This window comes from Vulpes lagopus, chromosome 10 (genome assembly GCF_018345385.1).
Source record: "Vulpes lagopus strain Blue_001 chromosome 10, ASM1834538v1, whole genome shotgun sequence".
In the NCBI taxonomy this organism is placed as follows: Eukaryota; Metazoa; Chordata; class Mammalia; order Carnivora; family Canidae; genus Vulpes; species Vulpes lagopus.
The window spans coordinates 104,469,713-104,482,030 of record NC_054833.1 but is presented as its reverse complement, the minus strand read 5'-3'; the positions used below and the strand labels follow the sequence as shown (position 1 = coordinate 104,482,030).

Below are 12,318 nucleotides of genomic sequence, written 5' to 3'. Positions count from 1 at the left end.
AGTAGCTATGATTGCAGCTGATGTATTTCAGCAATTTCTGGCAGCATTCCTGAGGGGAAAAAAAAGAACTGGAGAAAAGGCCAGCAGTGAGGACCTCTACAGGTCCTTGTGATTGATTGTGCTAATATCTAAGTCTATAGGTAGACTTCTGGGTCACTGAAATACCAACAGAACGTGCACATGCTCACTTCGGCAGCACATATACACACCAACAGAATGTGCAAATCTGCCCAGAGCCCACCACAGAAAGATGGGCACTATTTGCCATTACAAGCTCTCCCATGAAGGGTTTCTATCCCCCACCCAACAGCCACCACCTAAGGCTGGGATAAGAAGAAGGCGCAAACACCAAAAGGAAAAGCTAGTAGTTTATATAGATAGATATATAGATATATAGATATTGATATATATTGTGTTTACATAGTCCACAAGTTAAATGCAGGTATCCATAAGAAGAGCATTAACAATAAAAATACAATCTGTGTGTAGCCAAGTACAGAGACTTAAAATGGTAAAACAGCAAAAAGGATCTCACAAAAGTACAAATATACAGTACAAATTGATTTATTTAAAACAGTTACAAAAAAGCACAACAAAATAGAGATTATCCTTAGAATTATTAATGCTTTGTTAAAGATCAGGTAGGATTAGAGGGTAAGAAATGGTACTGGGTGGGGGGAGCACCTGACTAGTTCTAAGGCTTTAGATACAATGCAGTTGATTACATATTAATTCAGCCATTACATACTGGGGGTAGTAGTTGGGGGATCAGTAATTTATCTACAGGGAACTCCTACACAAATCAGATCCATCCAGACCTCCCCAGTGCCGTCCTTCTTTACTCCTCAGGACCCTAAAGCCACCTGATGACAACATTCCCGTTTCCTTTCTCCACCCCATTCCCTATCCATATATTCTTCCCTCCCCTAAGGTGCTGTGCAAGCTGAGAGCAATCTGCTCTCTGCAGCTGGAACATATACTGTTTTGGCTACAGGGATCCTGTGTGTGACTAGGAAGGATGTAGGGGGACAGCCTTATTTTAATACTTCAAGTTTGCCACGAGTACAGTCAGTCTCTTCCCAGCACAATCTATATTCTCTTGAGTGTGAGTGTCAAGCAAATAGGGGTGAACCCTGCCTTCAGCAATACCACCAATGCACTAACCACTCACAGCTCACAACTATGTGCAAACTCCCTGTCCAGGGAGTGGGTGTAAAACCACTGTGTCACCAGCTTGCTCACTCTCTGAAGAACCTCGGTCCCCGTGACAGTCATAAAGACAGAAATAAATGCTTGTAAGTTTGACAATAGGTAAAGGCACATGGGCTGCTGCCATACACTGCAGACAGGAACCCAATTTGAGGCCATCTTCACTGCTGGGCATTTGCAGTAGAATGGCTTTGGGATCACACAGACTTTAAGTTTGCAATCTACCGGGGGAGGATCTAGGCTTAACAGGAGAACTAATAAAGAAACCTTAGTGTGAAAAGTGCATTTATTACTACTGTTCCTGCTGGGGAGGCTCAGCAGGGCAAACCGCACCACCTCTCCTCCTTCCACCCCAGGCACTGTGCATAGTCTGCAGGTAAGGAGAGAGTGCAGTCGACTCTAGCATCTCGAGGGCCAGTGTCATCCTAGGCCCAGATCAGGTTTCTGGCCCAAAGATGGACCCTAGAGTTGAAAGAGCAACTGATAGCTGCAAAGACCCAGATGCTTATTTTATTATTGCATAATGTGGGAGGCCTTCCCTAGCCCAGGGAAGCTGGACGGCGAAGGCTTCCCAGCAGAGGGCTAATAGGTTCCTGGTCAACATCCAATCTTGCACAGTCCAGCTCTTCAACTGTAGTGTACACTTTTTCCCATCTGGAAAGTACTGTAGCTTCAGTGTGGTTTAGTAAACTTAGCCCTAAGAGGCCAGGAAGTCTCCCTAAAACTTGGCCTCTACCCAACTGACTTTGCTCTTCAAACTGTAACCTTATCTCCATGGCCAATTCAGTTAATCAGGTATCTTTACTCCAAAAGACCCAGGCCATTTCCCAGTCAGCCCATGTCCACCCTTCATCTCCAGTGTGATCATTTAATTCTCCAATATGTCTGCATGTTGCAGGTTTAAATCATCCCACCACCCTGTTTATCTCCTACGATGTCCACCGAAAAAAACCCTAAACCCCACTGAGGGGCTCTTTCAGTCACACTCCGAACCCTCTTCACCCCAGAATCCACAGAACTGGAGCCAGATGAACCTCCCTAGGATGCTGACAAAGGCCCTAACCTGGTTCCCCATCATTTATTTTTAAAAACAGGATACAAGATACCACAAAGGAAAGCAGTTAATACATAGAAAATGCCCACTAATAAGACCTGCTTGCTTCTCCCTCAAGACAGATATTGGGAGCCAAAGGCTCCTGACAAGCACTGAAGCCACATCCCTTTGGATTCGCCAGCCCACCAGCAGCATTTCATACTATCCCTATTCAATAGACTTTGCTATAAAGTAACACTTGCACAGGTAAGAATGCACAGGATGCCTGGATTTCCTCTATATGCTCAGACATGGAAGGACAGGGAGCTCTAAAGGGTAGCAGGCAGCAGGACAGTGAGCAGACAGCAGCAGTGGCGAAGCAGCACAGAGCAAAGCCCTTGGTGTTATGACCAACTGGGACCAAGACTGTGGAAGGGTCAGCCAGATCTGCTAGGGCCCCTCCCCCTGGGCACAAGTATTCAGCTCTGAATTCCCTTCCCCCATGCCACTACAAACCATGCACGCACACGCGCGCGCGCACACACACACACACACACACACACACACTCATGTACACTAATCTTGATAGGAACGATGATCCAAGACTTGGATGTATTACTCATCCTTCACTTGGTCACTCTACTCCCAAACTGGTATAGCCATTCCTGTTTAGTGCCAGAGTTTGGAGTCCTCCTTTCTATTCCTGAACTCTGGGAATTTCAAACCACCAAGGAAACGGCTCTGGCCTTCTTCAATTGCCCCTTTCTCAAAAAGCTGACAGCTTCCCACTATAATGCTATCTGAAAACCACTCTTCGGTTTCTTGCCAACTTAGGAAATTCCTTTAAGGAAGAACAGACCACCACAGGCTCCTTTTATTTCTCATGCCTCAATGAGAAGACTGAACCAGAGGGAAAAGGCAAGTGGAATGACACAGCTCTGACCAAGATTTAGAGCACAGAGCTTCTATTCCTGGGAGCCCATACTTTCCAAGACACCTCTGCAGCTTAGTAGAACCGAGTATTAATATATTCCATACACATACATGAGAAGAGCTGCTGATGTTCTTCACCGGCAAGAGACAAAAGAGGAACAGCAGCAGAAAGGTCAGGGCACAACTTGCCAATATGCACAAGATGTTCTCTTTCCAGGGTTAAGTGGACATTACCAGGCTGGGAAGTGGAGGGTCACTCAGTTTAAACTACTGTATCTGGTTGGACATAGGTTTGCTCCCACCAGGAGGAAGCTCAATTGGCGTCCTTGATGGACACTTCTTGAGTGTCTACTGTGTGCATGCCACTGTATTTAGTTGGTGAGCCTCCCAATGAGGAAGGAGGTTTCTGAGAAACCCGTGCAAACAATAATCTCTAGGAATGAGTCGATCACAGAATAGCCAGAGATGAGGCCTTCTCCCAGGGCTGTCATCTGAGAAGATTCCCCTAAGACTTAGCCCCACAGGCCCACCCTCTATAGGAGACAAGCCAGAGAAAGCAGCATTCAGAGTAAATGGGGGTCAGAGAAGGGAAAGGTGAGGATCCCAAAAGCATACAAGGTTGAGTGTTCACCAGAGTTGGCGTTTGGTTCTGAGGTGACCCGGAGACTGAAGTCCTCACAGTCAGGTCAACAGCTTCCTTTGTATGGGCCTCTAAAACCTGACTGCTCTCTAGGAATGAAACAGTGGTGTGTTGGGCTTGTAGCAAACAAGCCAGTCTCAGTCACTTTGTTCCCCCAGGAGAACAACCTTTAGCACCTGAACACTAAGAATGACTCCATTCTCAGAACTCCCCCTCCCCCTAGGAGGTAGGTAAGATTATTTATCCCCATTTGGCAGCTGGGGAGGAAGTGAAAGAGCGAGAGGTCACAAGACTTGCCTGAAGTCCTCGACAGAGCAAAGATCAGACCTCAGAGGTTTGGGACTCCTGATGACGGGCAAGGCCTCAGCCAGTCCAAGTACATTTCTAAAGGAAATGCCAGGATCATATGCTGGGAGGAGCCTCATCAGAGAGCTGGGTGGACAATACCCTGAGTTGCTTCAAGAGTCTGAAGACCCCTGAAAAACAAACAAAAAACCCACCCACCCACCTGAAAGCTGGTGGGGGAGCCTAATTCTCAATACCCAGTGGAAACCCACAGTCCAAGCCAATGCTAAAAGTTGTGGAGAGCATGGACTTAACACACAAGGGGGCAAATGCAACTAAGATTGAGAATGCTCTTTGCAGAGGAACACTCCACCACAAAATACGATGTAGAAGATTTCAGGTACCGGAAACTTATCGAGACTATCCCAGAACCTTCAAGCTGGCTGTGGGAGGGGATGGCTTGGAGAAGCCTGAATGCTGATGGGAAGTGGAGTGAGATAGGAGGGGCTGTGTAAAAACACCAGGATGGGCACTGCCCAGCCAGGTCTATTTGCCCTGACCCAGGGCACAGTTCCCTTCTTGTTTCACTACCAAGCTGTTCAGCTGCAGAGAGGAGGGGACATGATTCTTTATGAGTTTTTAAAAACAGGGACTATAACTGAAGAGGAAATCAGAGAGACCCCTACACGCTAAAAACTAGAGGTCTTGGTCAGAGTGGACAAAAACAATTTTGCAGAAGGGGAAAGGAAAGGCAGTGCAGCTACAAAGTAGGCCCAGGTCAAGACACCATGCAGAGGACAGGGCAGCAGAAGGGTGGGGGCAGCGCAGGCACTTAGGCACAACATAGACAGAGGAGGAGAGTAGGGGACTGGGGACAAAGGTCCACTGGTTCTTTCAAAACTCACCATTATAAACTAGAAATTCGTTACGATTTCGAAGTAGGTCTGGCATGCTGGGTACAAGGACCTTTGTTAGGTCAGCTACCTTTCCAGAAGCCCTGCCTAGAGCCCAGTTACCTGGCCATCAGGTCTTTCTCCCAAAGTTCCCTGCCTGGGTCCCCGCCAAAGCAGGACTTCACTCCGAACCCTGGAGGGGCTTCTCTTTCTCCTGGTGCTAGAAGCCTTGTGGGAGGAACAGTGGGGAGATGGGAAAGGGCTGAAGCACAGATCAAGCAGAGTCCTGCAGATGAGTGCTTCTCCCTCACAAACCCACAGACGTCTGTAACAAAATCACCCTTTAAAGTGCACAGCTCTCAAAAGAAGAGTTCTGGGTGGGAACCCTCTTAATCCCGATCATGGGGCTTCCTGCCCTCCCACCACAAAAAAGAAAGGAAAAAAACTTCAGACAGTTGAACTGCTACTATAAGCTGTGGATCATCATTTTTGGCTCTTTCTTTGCTCCCTCCCTCTGCCACCTGCCACCAAAGCCTGACTTTCCCCTTGCAGGAGCTAGGGATGGGGAGGAAAGAACAGGGAGGCCCTGATATTTGGAATGTTTCTTATCCTGTGTGCACCCCCATCCTCCCTTGGCTCAGGCCTGCTGCTCCCCACCACAGCACCCTCTGGGGCTGTCCTGAAAGGGTGCTGTGCGGTAATGAGCAACAGACCCTGCCTCGGGAGGCTGCCTTCACGCCTCCGCCTTCCCCCCAATCTCACTGCCAAGAGCGCCTTCCCTGCTCGGCATGTGCAAATCCTCTGCCTGCGCACGGTGAGGCCCAGCTCCAGGGTAAAGCCCCAGTCCTGGTCTGGGAGAGAGGTTCATTTTCCTGCATTGGAACGCCCTTCGATGGACAGCTTTACCTCCTGCGGAATGAAAGAGGGACGGAGCAGTGCGGCTCGCGCCTCCTCCCCTTGCATGCTGTATCTTTGGAAGCTTGGGGCTGGCCAGCAGGCCTGAGCACCAGGCTCCGGCTGCGAGGGCTCTACCATTTGGGAGCCCTCACCTGACGGCTGGCTCTTCCCCTCACTGTCACATTGCTCTCTGGGTCCCAACACTGTCCTCTCAGGCCTTTCTCGGGGGGGACCCAGCTGGCCTGGGGGAGCGCAGCTAGCCTGAGAAACTGAGTTACTGTTCAAGCTCTGTAAACTGATAGAGATGCAGACATCTCCCACCTGCAGCCGATGGCAGGGCAAAGAGAAGAGCTGTGCAGTCCGCCCAGGGCTGCAGGAGGACCAGCCCTGGCCATACACAAAGAAGGGGTGCTCGGGGGGCACCTCGATGCTCACTTTGCTCTGCTGCTCACCAACCACAAAATGCAGCATGACAAATCCAGGCCACTGGCTCTCCTGAATGTCCACAACCGTGCTAGAGTCAATCTTCAGCCCCCCGCTCACTTCGGCACTGCGCACAAAGTCCTGGGTCTGGAGGTCCTCCACCCGCTTCAGCTCCCCTGTAGCCAGCTGGATGATGGCGCCTTTCATGAAATGGGAGGGCAAGTGGGAGGAGGTAATGGGGGGTGGCGTTGGCTCCTTATCTGGGAAGGTGGCTCTGGCCTGCATGTCCAAACTTGATGCCACCAGGATCTCCGAGCCCATGGGCAGCAGACCTGGGTCAGTTCCAGTGGGCACCAGGTTGCCATTGGCTACAACCATTGCTTTGGGTAAAGGTCTATGTTTCACCGGTTCCTGATGGGACTGAGGGTAGAACCCTCGGGCCTGATTTTTCTCGGCCATCTCTGCTGGGTTCCTGGCTGACCCTCGCCCCTCACCCTGATGGTCAGGGGTATGATGCGACAGGTTGAGGGGGCTGGGCTCATCCTTCCTCTGAGCTGTCACCACACGATAGTCCTGAGAAGCTAAAGCGCCAACCACCCGCTGGACCTCGAGGTCGGTGTCTGGGGTCCCTCGGTGTGCTGGCACTGCCACCTCTACCCGTGCAGTCTGAGAACCTGAAAACAACTGTCCATCCACCACACATTCTACCACTGGCACCAGTCCCTGGCCTTCACTCTTGCTGTTGGGGGAGTCGAGGGCTTCACTTTCCCGTCTTACTAAATTTCGTTCTCGCTGTCTCTGTCCGTTGGCAGCGGCTGCTTCCAGAGCAGACTGGCCCTCCTGAGGGGTAAGAATTGGGCTGGCACCTGCTGGAGGGGTTTCATGCAAAGTGTACCCAGCAGGTAGCCTGGACATCTGATAATAAATGGGCATCCGGCCTGGAGCAAGGTCCAGTGGCTGAGTACTTGAGTGATGTGGCAACTGCCCAGGTGGGGAGGTGGCAGGAGCTTTGTTGAATGAGTGGGCTGGGGATGAAGCCTGGGGGGGAGGAGTGGCTCCTTCTGCCAGGAGCGAGGCATATGGCACAAAGTGTGGAAGGTGAGAGGTGGCGAGGTTGGCAGAAGGAGAAAGGAGGGGACTTGGTAGGAAATTGGGTGGTACAGCATAAGGAAGGCTGTAAGGAGACCCAATAAACTGCAGAGAGGTGGACGGGAGTTGAGCATAGTGGATTGGGGGATAGTGGATTCCTGGATGTTGAATCAGTGAAGACGCTACATTAAATGTGGGGGGCAAGGGGCTCATGTTCACCACAGATGGGAGGCCAGTTGGGGAGAAGGTAGCAGGTGGCACAGCCACCTTATACAGCATGCCATACTGGTCCACCGTCAGACCCGTGATGGCCTCAGCTCCATCACCCCCCAGGCTGACTCTGGCTCCTGCCTGGCTCTGCCCGGCCACCACAACCCCTCGGGACCATTCAGAGGCATCACTGGAGGGTGTGTGGTTAGTTGAGCAGCTGGTAGTTCTCCCCATATCCTCGCTGGTCACGGGGAGGTCTCGTTTCTTTGGTGGAAGGCATTCCTGACTCCTCTCATGAACAGGTTTCATATTGCTCTGTGGTGTTCCTGGAGCCTGGAAGGGGTCGGCTTGCTCCTTGGGGCATCAGAAGGGGCTTCTCTGTGGCTCCCCTGCACCCCTCTCTGCTGCTGGCTGGGGCGCCCACATCTGCTAGGGAACAAATCAGAAGCAAAGAAAAGTAACCTAGGGGCGAACCAAGGCAAAGGAAGTAGCAGAAACTGTGCTCATGGAGGAAGATGGAACAAAGGGGATCAATGGGGAAAAAAGCATGAGAAAGGAGCAAACATGGATGCCACCCTCCCCTCATTCATCCAATCCAGGACATGAAAACAGTCAGGGAAACCGCATAGAGCTCCAAGAACAAACATTCATTGATGCGTCAACAACCTGTGGGCTCTGCAATCCCAGCAAGACCAACAGTTTCATGATTAGCTGTGCCTCTGATAGGGATCCTGACTCTTCCCAGCCTTCTCCCCTAAGAGAAAATTTGCCACATGGTTGTTGCTGCCAGTTCTTTTTCCTAAGCTTCTCCTTTTGTCACCAAAGACTACCGTGCTATCTTCTTTCCAACATATGACCTCATCCCCGCTTCCTTTCCCCAGCCCAATTCGGGTTATGATCTCACCTTTCCCATCCCCCCAACCCAGGCCTAGTTAAACCTTCATCCTCCTTTGCCTCATATCACTACTACCTCAAAGACCGGGATGCCAGTGAAAAATAGCATCTTCTCTGCCCCAGGAAATACTACATTTCCCCCATGAGGAAAGTGATTGCACTTCTGTGTTCTATAATGTAGTTGTTTCTCCTCCTCCCTAAAGAGCAACAAAACTCTCTGGCTACACACAAAGACCTTCCCCCTCCTCGTTTGGAAAGATTGCTTTTCTTCTCGTCGACTATCTTCAATGTACTTTCTTCATCCATTCTCTTTCTTTTTTCCTGTGTTTTCTTTTGCCAATGGCTCCTTTTCCACTGCCCTAGGTCTACTCTAGGCAACACTTCCTAAATTCTGCTTCTATTCCTTCAAACATGTCTAGGTCTCTATGATCCATAAAAAAGTTCTCTCTCCCCTTTCTCTTATTGTCACCTTTCATACATGTTTTTATCCATTATCATAAAGTATTCTTTCAGTCTGTACATTTCAGTGCATATGAACTTTGTCACCTATTTCTTCCAAACAAGGCTCCAGATCTTTGGATCTGGATATTACACTCTGTTCTGTTTTTCCATTGTTGAATCCCAGATGTATTTTTCTGCAACAAGGTATCCAAATTTCCTTTTTTTACCTGAGCTTCCAGTGGTGCCTCTGAGCAGCTGGAGTAAGAAGCAGTGTCCTCCCCGCTGCCTTGGGAGCCTAGAAGACAGAAATAGGAATAAAGTAAGCAGGAGCCTAGCCTCTCCCTTTCCCCAGGGTCATCAAGAAAGGTAATTCTAAAGCTACAAAAACATTAAAGTCCATAAGTCCCTGCCTCATCCTCTGCTCCAGAGGTAACAGCACATTTATGCAGAGTGTCTAGACATGTGAATAGAGGAAAAAGCTTTAAATATATAGAAAGACATCCCTGAAAAAAATGTTCAATGTGTGTCAAATTTCATTGTTTTCCTTAACATCACATTCTTCACTCTCTCCCTGTACTTTATTCCCCAAAGGTTAAATTGACTTCCAATCCCAATTTCCAGGTAAATGCACAACTAAAAATGGAAGATTCAACATTATTCCCATGTGAACAATGGCAAGCTGGAAAAATCAACTCCATGGATTTCACTATTATTCAGGGCTGATGAAAACACAGATGTGGAGGTTATTTAAATGAGAAAAGTGGCACTAGAAGAAAAAGAACAATTATTTATGTTTCTGGGGCAGAAAAAGAGGTCAAGGGGGAGTCATTCGAGGGGAAGCCTTATTAACAGATTTTCAGGGTAAAAAAAAAAAAAAAAGAATCTTGTATGTGTGTGTAAAAATTTCTGAGTGACAACTTCGTACCAAGGGCTGAATCAGGTGTGACAGAAAATGAAAACACTGCCTGGGTCCTAATGTAGCTTATTAACAATGAGGAAACAAAACTCTCGCTAAACTATCAATATCTGAATCTACACATGCCGGTAACATCAAGGACCAGAGAAAAGCATTAATCTCGGACGCCAGATAAAGCAGTATTGACCAGCACCGAGAAACTACCCACTGCCCTATCCAAGTCCTACAGAACTGCAAGCCTTTAACCAGACCGAAGCAACATTTATCTCTTAAGATTGGCAAGGTGTATGTACATGAAAAGGTGATGAGATAGGAAAACGAGGGGAAAGAAAAATCCTCAGTTTTGTAAACAAATTACACAGTGGGCACGACTCTTGCATCCCTTCTTCGGTAGCAGCCCCGGTTAACTGAGAGGCAATTAGCTTTCTCCCTCATTCGCAACAGAAATTGGGGTCACATCTCCAATCTCTGAATTACATTTGCTTCCTGCCAACTAAAACCTTAAGCAAAACCTGCCTCTGGGTTCTCCAAACACGACCTAATAAAATAAATAAAAGATTCGCTCAAAGGGTCTGAGCGAATGACGACAAAGAGCCAAGCCTGTGCAACCAGGTTCCAACAACGCCAAACAATTTCGGAATCTGAAACCTCTTCCTCAGGAGTGGGGGGCTCAAAGAGCACTTGTCGGTGGGGGGGGGAGACGTAGCCTGGGACCCCACCGAGCTAACGGGGCCGGGGGTCTGTTCCGGAGAGCTGCCAATGCTGCCGGTCAGAGCCCACAAGCAAGAGACGGACCCGAAATTCGGTGAGGGCGAGAGGTGCGCCCGCCAGAGAGTGGAGCTCGGGAGAGACTACGTTCGGGTGATGGCTTCCCGTGATCCTGCATTCCTTGCTTAGACAAGGGTAGGGCCCCAAACTGGGAATTTAACGCTTAGGGGTGCGGGGGGGGGGCGATCCCTGAAGCCGAGGAGCAGCGGCAAGGCCCCGCAGGGGATGCTTCCTTGTTTGGGGGCCCCTCTCGCCCCGAAGCCTCGGACACCCCGGCCCGCGGGGACACGGCCGCGGGGGCGCCGGGGCCTGAGGCCGCCTTCCGGGCCGGGCCGGAGAAAAGCGCGCGGGGCTCCAGGCGCGGCCTCCTTCGCTCTCCGGGTCCGCGGTTCTCGGGCCCCGGTCCGGCGGGGCCATGGCTCCAGGGGGCCACTTCCTCCTAAGCTCCGAGCCAGGCCCGCTCGGCCTCAGAGAGGCCGCCCGGCAGCCCCCACTCCCGCGACACTCACCGGCCCATCTCACGGCGCTCCTTGGGCTCCTCCCGCTCGTCCCGGAGCCGCCGCCACCGCGGCCGCCGCCATCCCCGGCCCCGGAGCCGCCCCACACCCAGCGCCCCCCTAGCCGGGCGCCCGGAGATGGCGTCACGTACGTCCCGCCCCCGGCGCGGGCAGACAGCGTCACCGCCCAGGCCAAGAGCGACGCCCAGGAACACGCAGGAAGGCAGGGAGGCGGCCCCTAGCCCCTTGCCCCTCGGCCCCAGCGCCCCCTCTGGTGGGAAAACGAACTCCTCCCGGGGGGGGGCGGGAAACAGGGTCACGTGAGAAGGCGGGCCTAGCCCTCTCGCCCTGACCCCACCGTGACCCCCGCAATCCCTCTACTCCAGGAAATTCTGGGGGTTCCCAAACAGGGCCCCGGGGCGTGGCCGAGGCCTGACGGGTGAAGCTGCTGTTGGGAACCTCGGGGAGCCCCCCGGCGACCCCTGTCCAGGGGAGTAAGAAGATGCCCCTGGAGACCCAGGGTGGAGATGAGGGAGCGCTTTGCGTTGACAAATGGCTTTGAGGGGGATGAGAATGGACCGGATCCAGGATCCAGGGGAAGGGGAAGCAAGGGATGGGAACTTGAGGGTTGAGAGAAAGGGGTTCAGTACAGTGGGAAGCCGTTTGGTTAGCGGAGAGAGGGCTTGGCTAACTCGATCAAGTCTTAGGTCACCACTCATTGCCAGTCGTCTAGTCAAGTCCAGAATGGCACGGACATCTGATTAACAGCAAGTGGGAAAGCGAACCCCAGTCGAATTTGTGCTTTGGTTACACCGATGTGAAAGAGTTCTGCGTCCAGACCAGAGAGAAAATTAAGTTTTACTATTAGAGAGGTGGAATCCGAGTGGGTTTTCCCCTTTCAGTTTCTGCAGACTTTGTTCACTAAGTAACAACTGATTTTTTGGTTTGACTTTGAAAATGATTGGCTGGGCTCTGGTCCCTAGCCCATAGTTGTCTGACCTTAGGAAAATCGTTTTCCTACTTTGGACTTAGGTTTCCACGTATGCAAAATGAGGAGCTTAAATTAGATAAGACGGTGGGAGTAAGATGTAGATAAAAGAGCTCTCTCTAAACATTTTAAGTGAAAATATAATCAAGTGTGTACAGTGTGATATCATGTATTTAATGCAAAAAGACATATGTAACACATA

At 50.6% G+C, this 12,318-nt stretch overlaps 1 protein-coding gene across 2 annotated transcripts; it reads right to left on the bottom strand.

The window, feature by feature from the left end:
• Nucleotides 1–355: 355 nt before the first annotated feature.
• Nucleotides 356–11,296, bottom strand: ATXN1L (ataxin 1 like). Of its 2 annotated transcripts, none has more exons than XM_041770652.1 (3): nucleotides 11,141–11,296; nucleotides 9,175–9,242; nucleotides 356–8,041 (listed from the first exon to the last, which is right to left on the bottom strand). In XM_041770652.1, the coding sequence occupies exon 3, from the start codon at nucleotides 7,919–7,921 to the stop codon at nucleotides 5,858–5,860; it is 2,064 nt and encodes a 687-aa protein (XP_041626586.1). In that variant the 5' UTR covers nucleotides 7,922–8,041; nucleotides 9,175–9,242; nucleotides 11,141–11,296; the 3' UTR covers nucleotides 356–5,857. The 2 variants fall into 2 exon arrangements, with proteins under 2 accessions (XP_041626586.1, XP_041626585.1); XM_041770651.1 differs by having other exon boundaries at nucleotides 356–8,038.
• Nucleotides 11,297–12,318: the final 1,022 nt, after the last annotated feature.

Excerpts from the sequence above, each read along its gene's own strand:
- ATXN1L (XM_041770652.1), bottom strand. The coding sequence starts at position 7,921 with ATGAAACCTGTTCATGAGAGGAGTCAGGAATGCCTTCCACCAAAGAAA.